Source organism: Pseudophryne corroboree, chromosome 9 (assembly GCF_028390025.1).
Source record: "Pseudophryne corroboree isolate aPseCor3 chromosome 9, aPseCor3.hap2, whole genome shotgun sequence".
NCBI classification, from domain to species: Eukaryota; Metazoa; Chordata; class Amphibia; order Anura; family Myobatrachidae; genus Pseudophryne; species Pseudophryne corroboree.
This window is the reverse complement of record NC_086452.1, coordinates 57,258,184-57,274,479: the sequence shown is the minus strand read 5'-3', so window position 1 is coordinate 57,274,479 and position 16,296 is coordinate 57,258,184. Positions and strand designations below refer to the sequence as shown.

The following is a 16,296-nucleotide window of genomic DNA, read 5'->3' as shown; positions in this document are numbered from 1 at the left end:
GTATGTAATACAAAGAGCACCAGAGTATAAACTGATGTACACAACGTACAGTTCTAAGACCAGATTACCCAGTGGTAAACACCTTCTAAGACCTGTGCATTACAACACTGAGTCGCCTTTTTGTGCACTAACTACAAACTTTATTAACGAGAGCCACAAGGAAACACGAGCCAGGTTCACGGACAACACAATGCGTTGGTGCAACCTGTAATCCATGTGATCTGCATGTAGTCTTCATTATATTCAATGTTTAGCCCCCATGCTACTCTTCTTTTATATTTTGCCATTACCCAGCATAAACTTCTTTATTTATCACTATAATAATATTCAAAAATATAATGGCCGGAATGTGATGAAGTCAGAGTTCGGCGGCCACACTGGATGCTGGCCGAAGGCGGACGTTTTTTTTTTTAAATTGGGAAATCACGTAAAACGCTAAACCATGCATTGTACACGATTGTCTATTTAAAAAAAACATCTGAGTTGGGCCGATATCCCGCAGGCCGCTGAATTTGGACTTCATTACATCCCGGCAAATATGTATACATAAAAAAAAAATTCTGTTTGACCGAAAAACAAAATTTCAGCTATCTGTAATTTAACATGTGGGGTATATTTAAAGAAACACAAATATTATAAAAGTGGCAGCATACAAGTCGCCGCTTGGTATAAATACCTCGTCGTATTAAACCATATAGAGCTTGATTCAGAGATGGTAGCACATTTAAAAAAAAAACGTGTCACAAAATAACGAAAAAAATGTATGTGTGTATGTATATTATATAAAAAAGCAATTTGCACCTTGGTTATACCATGTTGCACTGCAGGTGGGGCAGATGTAAATAAATGTGGAGAGAGATTTATCGTTGGGTAAGGGCATGTCCGTTATTCTGAATTTCTGTGTAAAAACAAAGCTGCCCCGCATTTGGTTCACTACATACAGAAGCAGCCAGCATTCTCCCTGCATGCACAACACAAATGCATTTGCACCCCTGCAGTTTCATTTATTTGCTGCTAACTCTGGATAAGGATAATATATCTCACTGAAACCACTAGTGGCCAATTACAAAATATATAAAAACACGAGGCTCAGCGAGATGTATTACATGTGAAAGCTTGCAATATGCGTCCCCAATGTCGATATGTTTTAGGCTGAGAAGAAAGTCTAAAGTCTGTACCAGCTCAGTGCAGAAGACAAGGGGCATGATTCAGGTGTGGAAGTAGTAGTGTGTACCGATGTTCAGTACACTATGCATGTGCAGTATGGGTCGCCCCTTCCTGCCCCAAAAACGGATGCAGACTGTCAATCACCTGACGTCTGCAGCCATTTGAGGGCAGGGAGGGGGCGGCAAGTGTCCCATTTCACAAAACGAAGGTGCATCGCCTCTGTTTTGTGGGAGTGTCGCGTCCAGGGTCTCCCCTTCCAACAGAGATTTCCTGGCTTCAGCGATGGCGCTGTGGCACCCAGTCTGCATAACCTCAGGGTTACTCAGCCAGCCGATGGTGTCACAAGGTTGATCTGCAGCAGAGGATCACACATGAATTCAGGAAGCGTCTATTTATACCAGACGCCTCCTGCTGCATTATCATATGAAAGATATGGCGGTGTTCACTCTAGGGGACGGGCAGGGCGCGGGTCCGTGAGGGGCACAAGCGCGCGCACAAAAAAGGGGTGTGACCATGCAAATAGGGGGCGTGGCCACTTGCACGTAATACAAGTGGGAGGTTCAGTCCACAGACGGGGGCGTGGGCGGCCGGCGGCGTCACTGTTGGGGGCGTGCCCAGCACCTACGGAGGTGCTGGGCTTCCCCCAAGCTCTCTGACAGCGTGAATGGATGCCGTGCGCATGCGCCCGGCATCTTTACACGCTGAGAGGGCAGAAAGAGCACGGCTGTTTTAGCAGGACGCCGCAGAAAGGGCAGGGCGGGTTTTGCCCTTAAAAAAATCGGGCAGGGCGCGGCGCCCTGCTAAAACAGCCTAGCGTGAACACTATATGGTATGTGTTAGATACCGCGCAGCCCCCCAACTGTCGTAGAACTACAAACCTCAGTAGTAACTAACTCAACAACAGACAAACATGTTGGTCACTACAGCTCAGGAAAACTGTGAGGGGGGGGGGGGGGGGGGACATAGGGCTTTCTCAATGACCATATGACCTGCACTCTAACAGGACACGGTAGCAGGAACCAACAGGCCGATAGATCTGCCTTCTCATGCAGATTTGCCAGGGCACGCGGCACCACAAAGCCAAGACGCAGCAAGGGCACATGCCGCCACAAATGCAGGGACACAACAAGAGCACGCGCCGCCACAAATGCAGGGACGCAACAAGAGCACGCAGCGCCTCCAAAGCCAAGACAGAGCAAGGGCACGTGGTGCAACCAAAACCGGGACGCAGCAAGGGCACGCGTTACCACAGAGCTGGGACGCAACAAAGGCATGCATTGCCACAGAGCTGGGACGCAACAAAGGCAAGCGGCGCCACAGAGCTGGGACGCAACAAAGGCACGCGGCGCCACAGAGCTGGGACGCAACAAAGGCACGCGGCGCCACAGAGCTGGGACGCAACAAAGGCACGCGGCGCCACAGAGCTGGGACGCAACAAAGGCACGCGGCGCCACAGAGCTGGGACGCAACAAAGGCACGCGGAGCCACAAAGCAGGGACGCAACAAAGGCACGCGGCGCCACAGAGCAGGGACGCAACAAAGGCATGCGGCGCCACAAAGCAGGGACGCAACAAAGGCACGAGGCGCCACAGAGCAGGGACGCAACAAAGGCACGCGGCGCCACAAAGCAGGGACGCAGCAAAGGCACGCGGCGCCACAAAGCAGGGACGCAACAAAGGCACGCGGCGCCACAAAGCAGGGACGCAACAAAGGCACGAGGCGCCACAAAGCAGGGATGCAACAAAGGCACGCGGCACCACAAAGCAGGGACACAAGAAAGGCACGCTGCGCCACAAAGCAGGGACGCAACAAAGTCACGCAGCATACCAAGCAGGGACGCAACAAGGGCACGAGGCTCCACAAAGCAGAGCGCAAAGGGTTTTTTGCTGCATCTCTGTGTACTAGCCCTTATGTACAAATATCTTTAACAGACAATGAATGAGTCATTTAAAGAGCTCTACAAGTAACTAAAGCAGTAGTAAGAGTCTATTCTGAAACCTAAATCTAAAACAAATCATTTATTAAGTTTACAGACTTCCATGGTTCATCTGATCATGGAGAGCTGGGAATACATATATAAATAGAAATTATATAAGATACATATTAACCACTTACATTACCAAATTACTCCACAAATGTTCTGTTATTGCAATTTATAATCTAAACTGGAGAGACCCCCCTATTACCGGATGTTTCTCGGTCTTCGACATGAGTTGAGGCCGACACAATCGTAGCCTCTGTGCTTACATTTCATATGGATATCAAGGACTGACAAATGTGCACTGCACACACATCGGGTGGTCTTCAGTATGCCGGCGGTCGGGCTCCCGGCGACCAGCATACCGGCGCCGGGAGCCTGACAGCCGGCATACCGACACTTATTCTCCCTCGTGGGGGTCCACGACCCCCCTGGTGGGAGAATAAAATAGTGTGGCGCGCGTATCGCGCCACCGTGCCCGTAGCGTGGCGAGCGCAGCGAGCCCGCAAGGAGCTCATTTGCGCTCGCCACACTGTCGGTAAGCCGGCGGTCGGGCTCCCGGCACCGGTATGCTGGTCGCCGGAAGCCCGACCGCCGGCATATCGTAGTGAACCCCACACATCTGAAGTGGAACCATTTGCACTAAATTACAGCAATTTAACCACAGATGACAGGGCAAGCTTCTTCTTAATAGGAGAATCATTTTCTAGCTGAGAGCACTGGGTGGAATTATATTCTTAGTTTCTTATATTGGTACTGAACTAGCAGCTTGTAAGAATCTATATACATCTACTGTATAACACAAATTATTCTAACAGCCTCGGAACAATATTGCAATCAAACATACATAGCACTGAACTTGGTTTTCTGCTTATCTATATATTTTCCCTTGAGATGGTAGAATCCTGATACAGTAACATCCCTTCAATATATGCCGAATCAGTCACGTTCAGAGTCCCAGCAGGCCCCTTTGGAACAGCGAAGAGCAGGGGGCAGTGCTGAGAATGCACCAGCCCAGGAAGTACTAACCTTGCTGAAAGAGGGAGAGCGTCAGCGAGGTGACCAGCAGGAAAAGTGCTTTGATTGGAGGAAAGTGAGCCGGCTCATGTGCGAAGATATGAACCATCTGTCGGAGAATGGAACAATAAATGTATTAAAACATCCTTAATGTGTTCCTTAGAGGTATTCATTTGCCGTACAATTCAAAATATTACATCTATTACTTGGAGTACTAGGGAGTTGAGGGTTTTTTTGCATAAGGTATTTTTCTTTTAATAAACAATGTCATTTAAATAGGACTTCAATCTTTCCATAAACAGCATTTGCTTCATTATAATAGGATTTTAATTACCTACCGGTAAATCCTTTTCTCGTAGTCCGTAGAGGATACTGGGGTTCCATTTAGTACCTTGAGGTATAGACGGGTCAACTATGAGCCATGGGCACTTTAAGAATTTGATAGTGTGGGCTGGCTCCTCCCTCTATGCCCCTCCTACCAGACTCAGTCTAGGAAACTGTGCCCAAGGAGACGGGAGACGGACATACTTTGAGAGAAGGATATAAAAGGATAGTGGTGAGATTCCGAACTAGCACACACAACAAGAGGAAAGCTATGCTAACCCAACTTTAAACAGGAACCGCAACAGCTGAACCAACAATACCTAACCAAGTAACAGTGCAGAAAAACGAAGCACCGAGCGGGCGCCCAGAAAACTTTACGGACTACGAAAAAAAGGATATACCAGTAGGTAATTAAAATCCTATTTTCTCTTATGTCCTAGAGGATACTGGGTTCCATTTAGCACCATGGGGATGTAACAAAGCTCCCAAACCGGTGGGAGAGTGCAGAGGTTCCTGCAGAACTGATTGACCAAACTGAAGGTCCTCAGAGGCCAAAGTATCGAACATGTAGAACTTATCAAACGTGTTTGAACCTGACCAAGTAGCTGCTCGATAGAGCTGTAAAGCCGGGACACCCCGGGCAGCCGCCCATGAAGAACCCACCGGCCTAATAGAGTGGGCCTGTACAGATTTTGGAACCGGCAAACCTGCCGTGGAATAAGCATGCTGGATAGTGAGCCTGATCCAGCGTGCAATAGACTGCTTTGAAGCAGGACACCCAATTTTATTGGGATCATAAAGAACAAACAGCGAGTCCGATTTTCTGTGACGAGCTGTTTGCTTTACATACACCTTCAAAGCCCTCACAACATCCAAAGACCTTGAAGTAGCAGAGGTGTCGGTGACAACCGGAACTACAATAGGTTGGTTGATGTGAAATGCAGACACCACTTTAGGAAGAGATTGCTGTTGAGTTCTGAGTTCAGCTCTGTCCTCATGGAAAATTAAAAAGGGGCTTTTGTGAGACACAGCCCCCAGCTCCGACACACGTCTTGTTGAAGCCAAGGCCAACACTGTGACGGTCTTCCACGTAAGATATTTTATGTCTACCTCCTGTAACGGTTCAAACCAGTCCGATCGGAGGAACTGCAGAAACAAGTTGAGATCCCAAGGTGCCGTGGGAGGCACAAAGGGAGTATGGATGTGCAGAACACCTCTCAGGAACGTCTGGACCTCAGCCAATTGTTTTTGAAAGAAAACGGACAAGGACGAAATCTGGACTTTTATGGAGCCCAGACGGAGGCCCACATCCACACCTGCCTGCAGAAAAAGCAGGAAACGTCCCAGATGAAATTCCACCGCAGAATAATTTCTGCACTCACACCAAGAAATGTATGTTTTCTAAATACGGTGGAAATGTTTAGACGTTAGCCCTTTCCTGGCTTGGATCATAGTCGGGATAACCTTGTCAGGGATCCCTCTTCGAACTAGAATCAGCCGTTCAACTTCCATGCCATCAAACGTAGCTGTGGTAAGTCTTGATAGACGAACAGGCCCTGTTTCAGAAGATCCTCGCAAAGAGGTAGAGGCCACGGATCGTCGAGGAGCATCTACAGAAGGTCCCTCTTGGCCAGTCCGGAGCAGTAAGTATTGCTTGAACCTTTTCCCTTTCTATTCTTTTTCGAATCCTTGGGATCAGAGGAAATGGAGGAAACACGTACACCGTCTGATAGACCCGTGTTGTCAGAGCATCTATCACCACTGCCTGTGGGTCTCTCGATCTGGAACAATACCGCTTGAGCTTCTTGTTGAGACGAGTGGCCATGTCGATTTGTGGATAACCCCATCGACTTGTCAAGCACCTGAACACTTCCGGGTGAAGGTCCCACTCCCCCTGGTGCAGGTTGTGTCTGCTGAGGAAGTCCGCTTCCCAGTTTCCAGAATGTTGATTGGAAGGATGACTTCCTGACTTGACCATCTTCCTTGAAACTGCACACCCTGAGCGACTGCTCCCCAACCTCTGAGGCTTGCGTCTGTGGTCAACAGAATCCAGTTCTGAATTCCAAACCTTCGACCCTCGACGAGGTGAGAAGTCTGTAGCCACCACAGAAGGGAGATCCTGGCTTTTGGAGACAGACGGATCCTCTGGTGCATGTAAAGATGCGATCCGGACCATTTTTCCAACAGATCGAGCTGGAAGGGTCTTGCGTGAAACCTTCCGTATTGAAGCGCCTCGTAAGCGGCCACCATTTTCCCCAGAAGGCGAATGCATAGATAAGAAAAAGATAAAAAAAAGAATGCATAGATGCACCGATATTCGGGTTGGCTTCAGGATATCCCGAACCATCGACTGGATTACCAATGCCTTTTCCAACGGAAGGAACACATTCTGCGCCTTTATCAGAAGATCGTCCAGGTACGGAATTAAGGGCCTCATTCCAAGTTGATCGCTCGCTGCAGTTTTTCGCAGCGCAGCATTCAAGTGAAAAAGTGGCAATTCTGCGCATGCGCATGTTTTGCAGCGTGCATGCGCTAAGTACTTTCACACAAAACTTTGTACTTTTACCCAAACTCGAGCGACGTTTTTCAGTCGCTCGAGTGATCGTAGTATGATTGACAGGAAGTGGGTGTTTCTGGGCGGCAACTTGGCGTTTTCAGGGAGTGTGCTAAAAAACGCAGGCGTGCCAGGCAAAAACGCAGGAGTGGCAGGAGAAACGGGGGAGTGGCTGGCCGAGCGCAGGGCGTGTTTGTGACGTCAAACCAGGAACTAAACAGACTGCACTCATCGCAAGATAGAAGTAGGTCTGGAGCTACTCAGAAACAGCATGAAATGTTTCCTGTGCAGTTCTGCTAATCTTTCGTTCGCACTTCTGCTAAGTTAAGATAAACTCCCAAAGGGCGGCGGCTTAGTGTTTGCACTGCTGCTAAAAGCAGCTAGCGAGCGAGCAACTCGGAATGAGGGCCTATATTCACTCCCTGTTTACGGAATAGAAACATCATCTCTGCCATCACTTTGGTGAACACCCTCGGTGTAATGGAGAGACCAAATGGCAGGGCCTGGAACTGGTAGTGACAGTCCTGCAGTGCAAACCGTAGATAAGCCTGATGAGGCGGCCAGATCGGAATGTGAAGGTACACATCCTTGATATCCAGAAACACTAAGAATTCCCCCTCATCCAGACCTGAGATCACCGCTCTCAGAGACTCCATCTTGAATTTGAACACTCGTAAGTACGGGTTCAACGACTTGAGGTTCAAAACCGGTCGTACCGAACCGTCCGTCTTCGGTACTACAAACAAGTTGGAATAATATCCCTTGATTTGCAGATGAGGTGGAACTGGAACAATGACTTGAGTCCGTACCAGTTTTTGGATTGCATGCAATAAAGTTATACTTGCCTCTTGTGAGCTGGTAAACCTGATCTGAAGAATCTGTGAGGTGATAGCTCTTAGAACTCCAGTCTGTAGCCCTGGGAAATAAGATTTATGACCCAGGGATCCCAGCACAAACTTGACCAGATGTGACTGAAGAATTGTAGTCGGGCTCCCACCTGACAGCCCTGCAGGCATCGCGGTCCACGGTCATGCTGAAGGCTTTGAGGAAGCAGAACCTGTGCTCTGTTCCTGAGCGGAGGTAAACTGGAGTCACTCCGGAGGAGCTGCGCATCCCTGTCAGTCAGCGTCTGTGTTCACTGCAGTGGGAAAATGGCGCTGGTGAGCTGCTGGATCCGTTCATAGTGAAGGCCCCGCCCCCTCAATGGCGCGCGGTCTTCCTGCTTTTTTATACTGGCTGAGGTAATCTGGTACTTAATATGGAGAGAAACCGTTTAAGGCGGTTTTTGCCAGTGTGGGCACTGTGTACAGAGTACTGAGACGCAGCTGTGTACTGTGTCTGGAGACGCATTCCGCCCAGGTTAGAAGCCGTGCTTCTCCGAACCCTCATGCCGCCATGATGGCCAGCGACACGCTAACCGGGACGCTGGCTTAGTACTCACCACTCTTAATTCTTCTGGCTCTGTTAGGGGTGGCGGCATGCTGCGGGAATGTACGCTCGCCGTGGTGGGGCTTGCGAATAGTTCTCTCAGGAGCTCAGTGTCCTGTCAGCGGGGAACGGGACCATTAACCCTTCAAGAGGTAGGGCCCCCCTCTCGAAGCAGGCAGGCTGGTGCCATCCAGCCCTGCCTGAAGATAACAAACATATCAAATAAATGCAGAACACTCTTCAGGAGCTTCCATAAGCGTGACCGGCTCCTCCGGGCACATTTTCTAAACCGAGTCTGGTAGGAGGAGCAAGCGCACACTATCAAATTCTTAAAGTGCCCATGGCTCCTAGTGGACCAGTCTATACCCCATGGTACTAATTGGAACCACAGTATCCTCTAGGATGTTAAGAGAAATATGATTTTGCAGAGCTCTCAAAGTGCTGTACTGCTTTACACTACATATTACCTTGAGAAGCAGTGCTCCTAATAGTGACAAATACATTAAATCAAGTCTGTGAATAAGATTCCACCCAATACCTTGTGTTGCAGAGCTCCTCACAGTGATACAGGAGGAGCTCACTGATCAGGCCTTTGTATGACATTCCTCTCATTACCCTGTGTAGCAGAGCTCCTCGCAGTGAATGTAGGAGGAACTCAGTGATGACATTTAGGAGTAGTACATTCCTCAGCTGGTTATCTTTATGTAGCATAGCTCTTTACGGTGACTGTAGGAGGAGCTCAGTAATCACATCCTTGTGCATGACATTCCTACGATTAGCCTGTGTCGCAGAGCTCCTCGCAGTGACTGTGGGAGGAACTCAGTGATGATGTCTAGATGTAGTACATTCCTCAGCAGACCTCCTTACTGTGACTGCAGGAAGAGGCAGTTATCCACGTCTGTATGTGGCATTAACACCATACAGCAGCAATTACTGTATTTACGGATTTCCTCTGTTTCCACATAAAGATACCAAATACCTGTCTTATATTAGATGCAATTCCATACTTCCTTCCTATATACTATCACAGGAATAGGAAACTGCTTAAGATGTGCTAGCACCCTACATATGTGGCTGTAATCGATGTGGAAAGCTGCGATATTGCCATTATCAAGTATGCCTGCATAATCTACAATTCCTGGTGTTTATATCCTGACCAACTGTGTGCGAGAGGTTATTCATTATGGCTAAATAGAAGTACTAATATTTGCTGAATGGGGTCAATACATGGAAGTGATAGATCTCCAATAGTGTTGAACTAACTTTCTGGTATTTTTCTTAATATAGTCTTTATTTTGTGGTAATGTTTTGGCAAATTTGTGATTCATTCTGCCTATTACCAGCAGCTACCAGCGATTACACAATGCACACTGTGTGGTGTTGTTATTATTAATAGGTTTCATACAACATGCTTTCCCATGACCCAAATGTCTAAATACAGTATGAAGCAGCCAATAGGAGCACAGAAGAGGAACAGGGAGAAGATGATGGTGACGCCCATGTCCAGTCTCGAGTCCCCTGACATACCATCTACCATGTATAAAACAAGATATTCTATGTCTTTTCGAGCTGCTTATTCTCGGTATAGAAGCATCTGTTTCTCACACAACAAGCCACCTACTTGTCGAGTAAGATCAATGGCGGAAGCCTGTGGAATCGTGCTGTACATTTGTCCCAACATCTCACACAGCTGAGGCACCATAGGAGCAAAGTCATCCAGTAACGTCTTCACAGACTTCTCAAATATGGCGCACACCGCCTGTAATAGACTCAGAAAGCTCAGGGAGGCAGACGATGAAGACGGAGATCAATAAAACACTTGAGTGCAACATGACTAACTCCATTTAAGAAATAAAACGTTATTTTATCAACATAAAACGAGAGTACAACATACAGACTGTCTCCTCTGGGATGATATAAAGAGTACTGGGATAGAGACACTTGATATAAAAGACAGCAATTATTCCTGCTAGAGATACAGGTGCAGTGAGAAAGAAGAAAGAGGACAGGGACAGTTTATCTCCTAGTACGCCGCACTCACCTCTACAACCTGTGCGTCGTTCAGCCATGTGCTCAGAACCTTTCTGATCAGTTGGAAAACCTGCTGCAGAACCAGCACCACCTGCAGCAGACACAGCAATGTCCAAGGGTGAGAACAGTGCTATACAGTATAAAGGGATTGCCCACCTACCAATGCCTGAGTTTTGTACAGGGTGACGCAGATGACTGCATAACAGATTAATGCGGTTAAACCAACAGGCCAAATCTTGTAACTCACCGGGTTCGGTCCTTGCACAACAGGTAACTTCTTCACCTCTGCCGTTTCACGCTCGTCATCATGACAGCTGATGTCCAGCGTTGTGAACAGGTTGGAGAGAAGCCCCAGGATGTGGATTATTGCTAATTTATTTGAGGGGTTTGGCTGCAAAGAAGAGGAAATAAATGATATGCTACAAGGTGGTTTCTCATTATTTATATAGTTATCATTTATAATTAGGAGACATGCTACTAACATCCAATACCATGTAGTGTACGGAGGTCCTTATTACTGAACAGCCATATATATTTTTAGAAAATGGATGTAAAGAGAAGTCACGGAAAGAAAGAGTAATTAGGGAGCATGGTTATACAGCAGCAGCAATAGTGATGATTAGTGGGCGTGGCTATACAGCAGCACCTGGCAGACCTCAGCTTCCCGCTGTTCTGTAAAATGGAATGTCAAGTTACATATATGTGCTCTTCCTTTTCACATTCAAAAGAGAGAAAAAAAGAGGATTTTGGTACTTACCGATAAATCCATTTCTCTGAATCCTCTAGGGGACACTGGAGTCCTATACAGTAGGGGTGTGAAGCCTTGAACCGGAGGTGTGGCACAATCTTAAATTAGCATTGTCTGCACAGCCGGCTCCTCCCCCTTCACATCCCTCATCCCTCAGTCTGAAAAATTTGACTGAGAGAATAGGACATGACACTATAGCCCATGGCGAGGAACCGAACCGTACAACATATCAAACAGCGGCCAAGAACTCTTAACCGAATAACTAACGCTGTTTGCACGAACCGTTTAAAACAAGAACTTTGAACACAGCAGGTTGACAGCACCGAGGCGGGCGTCCAGTGTCCCCTAGAGGATTCAGAGAAATGGATTTATCGGTAAGTACCAAAATCCTCTTTTCTCTTTCATCCACTAGGGGACACTGGAGTCCTATACAGTAGGGGACGTCCCAAAGTTTTCCCCCAGGGAGGGAGTGCTGTCGGTGGCCTGCAAAACTAAACGTCCGAACTTAGATTCTCCGGACGCAAAAGTATCAAACTTGTAAAATTTCGCGAACGTGTGGGCTGAAGACCACGTTGCCGCTCTGCAAAGTTGAGTAGTGGAAGCACCCCTGGCAGCCGCCCACGAGGCACCCACTGATCGGGTAGTATGAGCACCCGTCTGAACCGGCACCTGTTTGCCACAGGAAATATAAGCCTGCCGAATGGCAAGTCTAATCCATCTGGACAAAGTCTGCTTAGAGGCCGGCCAACCCATCTTTGGCCCATCATAAAGAACAAACAAATGGTCTGACTTTCTGAAAGATGACGTAACCTGTACGTATACCCGTAAAGCTCGGACAACATCCAATGACACGTCCTCATCTGTGAGACTCTGGAAAGATGGGACCACTATTGGTTGGTTTACATGAAACCCCGACACCACCTTCGGAAGGAAGTCTGCTCTTGTACGGAGTTCCGCCCTATCCTCATGAAAAACTAAGAAAGGACTCTTACAGGATAAGGCTCCCAACTCGGAAACCCGCCTAGCCGAAGCCAAGGCAAGTAATAACGTGACCTTCCAAGAAAGATATTTCAGGTCTGTACGTGTCAACGGCTCAAAAATCGGTGACTTCAAATATTCTAACACCAAACCTAAGTCCCATGGTGCCGTGGGAGGACGAAAAGGGGGTTGAATCCTCAGAACCCCCTGTAAAAAGGTTTGAATCTCTGGCAAGGATGCTAGCCGCTGTTGAAAAAGAATGGAGAGAGCCGAAATCTGAACCTTCAAAGAGCCCAATCTGAGTCCTCCCTCTAGACCGGCCTGAAGGAACAGTAGAAGTCGCGATAAATGGAAGTTTGATGAATTCCATCCTCGTTCCTGACACCAAGCCATGTACCGTCTCCAGATCCTGTAGTAGTGCCTGGCTGTGACCGGCTTCCTAGCGGCAATCATTGTAGGAATGGCCGTTCGTGGGATCCCTCTGTTTCTTAAGATCCGGGTTTCAATAGCCACGCCGTCAAACGCAGCCTGTTTAGGTCGGGGTGCAGGAACGGTCCCTGAGATAGCAGGTCCGCTCTCTGAGGTAACCTCCAAGGATCTTCCGCAAGTAACCCTCGCAGGTCGGTGTACCAACTCCTGCGGGGCCAATCTGGTGCGATTAGAATAACCCACACTCGTTCCCGCTTTACTCTTTTCAGAACCCTGGGTATGAGTGGGAATGGTGGAAATATGTAAACCCTTCTGTAACACCACGGAAGTGTTAATGCGTCCACTCCTTCTGCTGCTGGGTCTCGAGTTCTTGACACATATCTGGGCAGTTGATGGTTTTGTCGAGACGCCATTAGGTCCACCTGAGGTAGACCCCATCTTCTCACAATCATGTTGAAAATCCGTGGATGAAGGCACCACTCCCCCGGATGCATGTCCTGGCGACTGAGGTAATCTGCTTCCCAGTTCTCCACACCTGGAATGAACACTGCGGAGAGAATGATGTCTCTTCTTTCTGCCCACAACAAGATCTTTGTGGCCTCCTTTAACGCCATCCTGCTCTTTGTTCCTCCTTGACGGTTTGTAAGCCGTCGTCGTGACATTGTCTGACTGAACCCTGATGTGCTGATTCACGACTAGGTCTTCTGCTAGGAGAAGTGCATTGTAAACTGCTCTTAGTTCGAGGATGTTTATGGGTAGTTTGCTCTCCTGTAGCGTCCACCGGTCCTTGAAACTGATGGTCCTCTAGGACGGCTCCCCAACCTCTGAGACTGGCATCCGTCGTCAGGATCCTCCAATCCCAAATGCCGCATTTCTTGCCGGCTGCAAGGTTCTTTTGTAGTGACCACCATATCAGGGAGATCCGTACTTGTGGGTGAAGTCGAATTCTCCGATGGAGATGCCAGTGTGAGCCTGCTCCTTGAGCAATGAGGTTCATCTGGAATGGTCGTGAATGAAGTCTGCCGTACTGGAGAGCTTCGAACGACGCCACCATCTTCCTGACAAGTTTGACACAGAGGTGCAGAGAAACGGTTTGCGTCCTCATTACCTGAGCCACTAATCTCTGTAGGTCCTGGACCTTGTTCTCTGGTAAGAACACCCGCAATAGGACCGTGTCCAAGATGAGACCGAGGAATTGAATCCGTTGAGTCGGTATGAGGTTGGATTTTTGGAAATTGACAATCCATCCATGTTGAATTAGGAATTGATGGGATGTCTGAACATCCTTGAGCAGTCGATTTTGAGATGGAGCCTTGATCAATAAATCGTCCAGATAAGGTATAATCGTGACCCCCAACAGTCTCAGTCCTGCAACCATGATCGCCATGATCTTTGTGAAAATTCTTGGGGCTGATGCTAGGCCGAACGGCAATGCCCGGAATTGGTAGTGATCTGCCACCAGTGCGAACCTTAAGTAAGCCTGGTGAGGAGTCCAGATTGGAATATGCAGATATGCATCCTTTATGTCCATGGATACCATGAACTCGCCCTGTTCTAAGCCTGCAATGACTGATTGGATTGATTCCATCTTGAATTTGTAGACTCTTAAAAACTGGTTGAAAACTTTTAAATTGAGTATTGGTCTGACCGTCCCGTCTGGCTTTGGCACGACAAAAAGATTGGAATAGAATCCCGTTCCTCTCTGAGAAGTGGGAACGGGAATAATGGCCTCTGCATGTAGCAATTTGAGAATTGCTGCCCGTAGTGCCCTTGCTTTCTGAGGACACTGAGGCAATCCTGTTGTAAAAAACTGACTGTGAGGCCTCTGCTGAAATTCCAGTTTGTATCCTTGAGAGATCAAGTTGTTCACCCAGAGTTCTGGTGAGGTTTTGGCCCAGATGTCTTGAAAACCCTCCAGTCGGCCGCCCACCAAGGGGGACCCCAGGTGAGTCGGGAGGCCGTCATGCCACGGTCTTGTCAGCAGGTTTATCCTGCTTTCTGGTTGCTGTTTGTGAGCGGCCTCTACCTCTGCCCCCACGTGCTTGTGTACCGAAACCCCTTCCTCTGGCTCGAAAGGACTGAGATCTAAATGAAGTAAATGCTGGTCCCGAATAACCTCTCCTAGTCTGTGGAGCGGTTCTCGTATAAGGAGTAGGTAGAAAAGTGGACTTCCCCGCTGTAGCCTGCGAAATCCACTTGTCCAACTCTGGTCCGAACAGCATATCACCCCCAAAGGGGATGGATTCTACTGCCTTCTTGGTGTCAGAGTCTCCTTGCCATTCTCTGAGCCATAAAATCCGTCTAGCCGATATGGCCGATGCAGATATGCGTGATGCGATTCTGCTAATATCCTTCGAAGCCTGACACAAGTAGGAAGCCGATTCTCGAATGTGTTCCGCCAGTTGGGTAATCTCTTCTAAGCTATTTTCCTCTTCAATAGCTTGTACAATACGTCCAGACCATGCACCCATGGCCTTGTTAACCCAAGCACAGACGATCGCAGGTCTCTGCGCTGCACCAGCTGCTACGAAAATTGACTTTAACGCTGTGTCAACCTTACGGTCTGACGCATCCTTTAAAGTAGTAACGTTAGGAATCGGTAAGATTGTCTTCTTTGACAACCTTCCTAGGGAAGCATCCACTACCGGCGGATTTTCCCACTTGTCCATTACACCCCTAGGTAGGGGATAAGTTATCTGAAACCGTTTCAGAAATTGAAATCGTTTGTCTGGTTGTTTCCAAGCCTCCTCCATCTGAGACTGGAGGGATTTAGGTACGGGAAACGCTGCTGAACGCGGCTTTTGGGATTCGAACAACTAGAATTCTTCCGGCTCCCGTATTTCTTCCACCTGAAAGTTTAGGATCTCCTTTACCGCGTCAATCAAGGAGTCCAGACCAGATATTGCTGTGTCTTCTTCCGGAAAATCGGCATCTAGGTTGGGTTCAATTAACTCACCTTCCTCCGTATCAAGAAGAAAAACCTCTTCCTCCTCTGATTCCGGTATAATAGGAGACGTTCTTTTAACTGCCTTGCGCACAGTTGTTTCTACTTGTGCGGGCGGCGTTAACTTGATGAGAAATTCCTCCATCGTCTTTGAGAATCCCGCAGCCCATTCTGATTGCTGCTTGCGCGATTCTGCCATCTCCTTGGAGATTCTATTAGCAAGGTTGTCTTCCCATGCCTTAGCCAGAGCACTGCTTCCACGTGGTGCGTCCTTGTCTAAGCAGGAGTCGCACACCCCGGAGCTGCCAACCCGCGTGCTCTTCTTGTTACATTTCGTACAGACATAACAGGTCTTTGAGGTCTTGGTTGCCTTAGACATGTTGTTTCTAAAACCCTCTACTGGGTTATTACGCAGCGCTTTCACCCTTTAAACTAGGAAGAGAAAGACTGGGAGATGACGGAAGCGAAGGTATTGGATCCGGCTGGAAATGTTCTTTTTACCAGCCCTCTCTTATGGAGAAGGGGCAGGTCAATTATTTTTAGAGAAAAAAAATAATAATTAAATAAATAAAAGAAAATAAAAACACCAGCCGACTCTCAACTCCCACACCCCAACCGTATAGCAGCTACGATGCTAGAGTTGGTATCCGCCTGCTTCCGTGTGTTTTCTTCAGGATCTTTGAAATAGAAGTCCCTTG

At 48.0% G+C, this 16,296-nt stretch overlaps 1 protein-coding gene across 6 annotated transcripts in view; it reads right to left on the bottom strand.

The window, feature by feature from the left end:
• The window catches only part of IPO13 (importin 13), a 131,905-nt gene that overhangs the window by 16,677 nt on the left and 98,932 nt on the right, over nt 1-16,296 (bottom strand). For all 6 annotated transcript variants that reach the window (XM_063939372.1, XM_063939367.1, XM_063939369.1 and 3 more), the window contains 4 exons: nt 10,747-10,890; nt 10,510-10,590; nt 10,090-10,227; nt 4,175-4,271 (listed from right to left, as the gene is read on the bottom strand). In XM_063939372.1, coding sequence (XP_063795442.1) covers nt 4,175-4,271; nt 10,090-10,227; nt 10,510-10,590; nt 10,747-10,890 — 460 coding nt within the window. The remainder of the gene's footprint in view (nt 1-4,174; nt 4,272-10,089; nt 10,228-10,509; nt 10,591-10,746; nt 10,891-16,296) is intronic.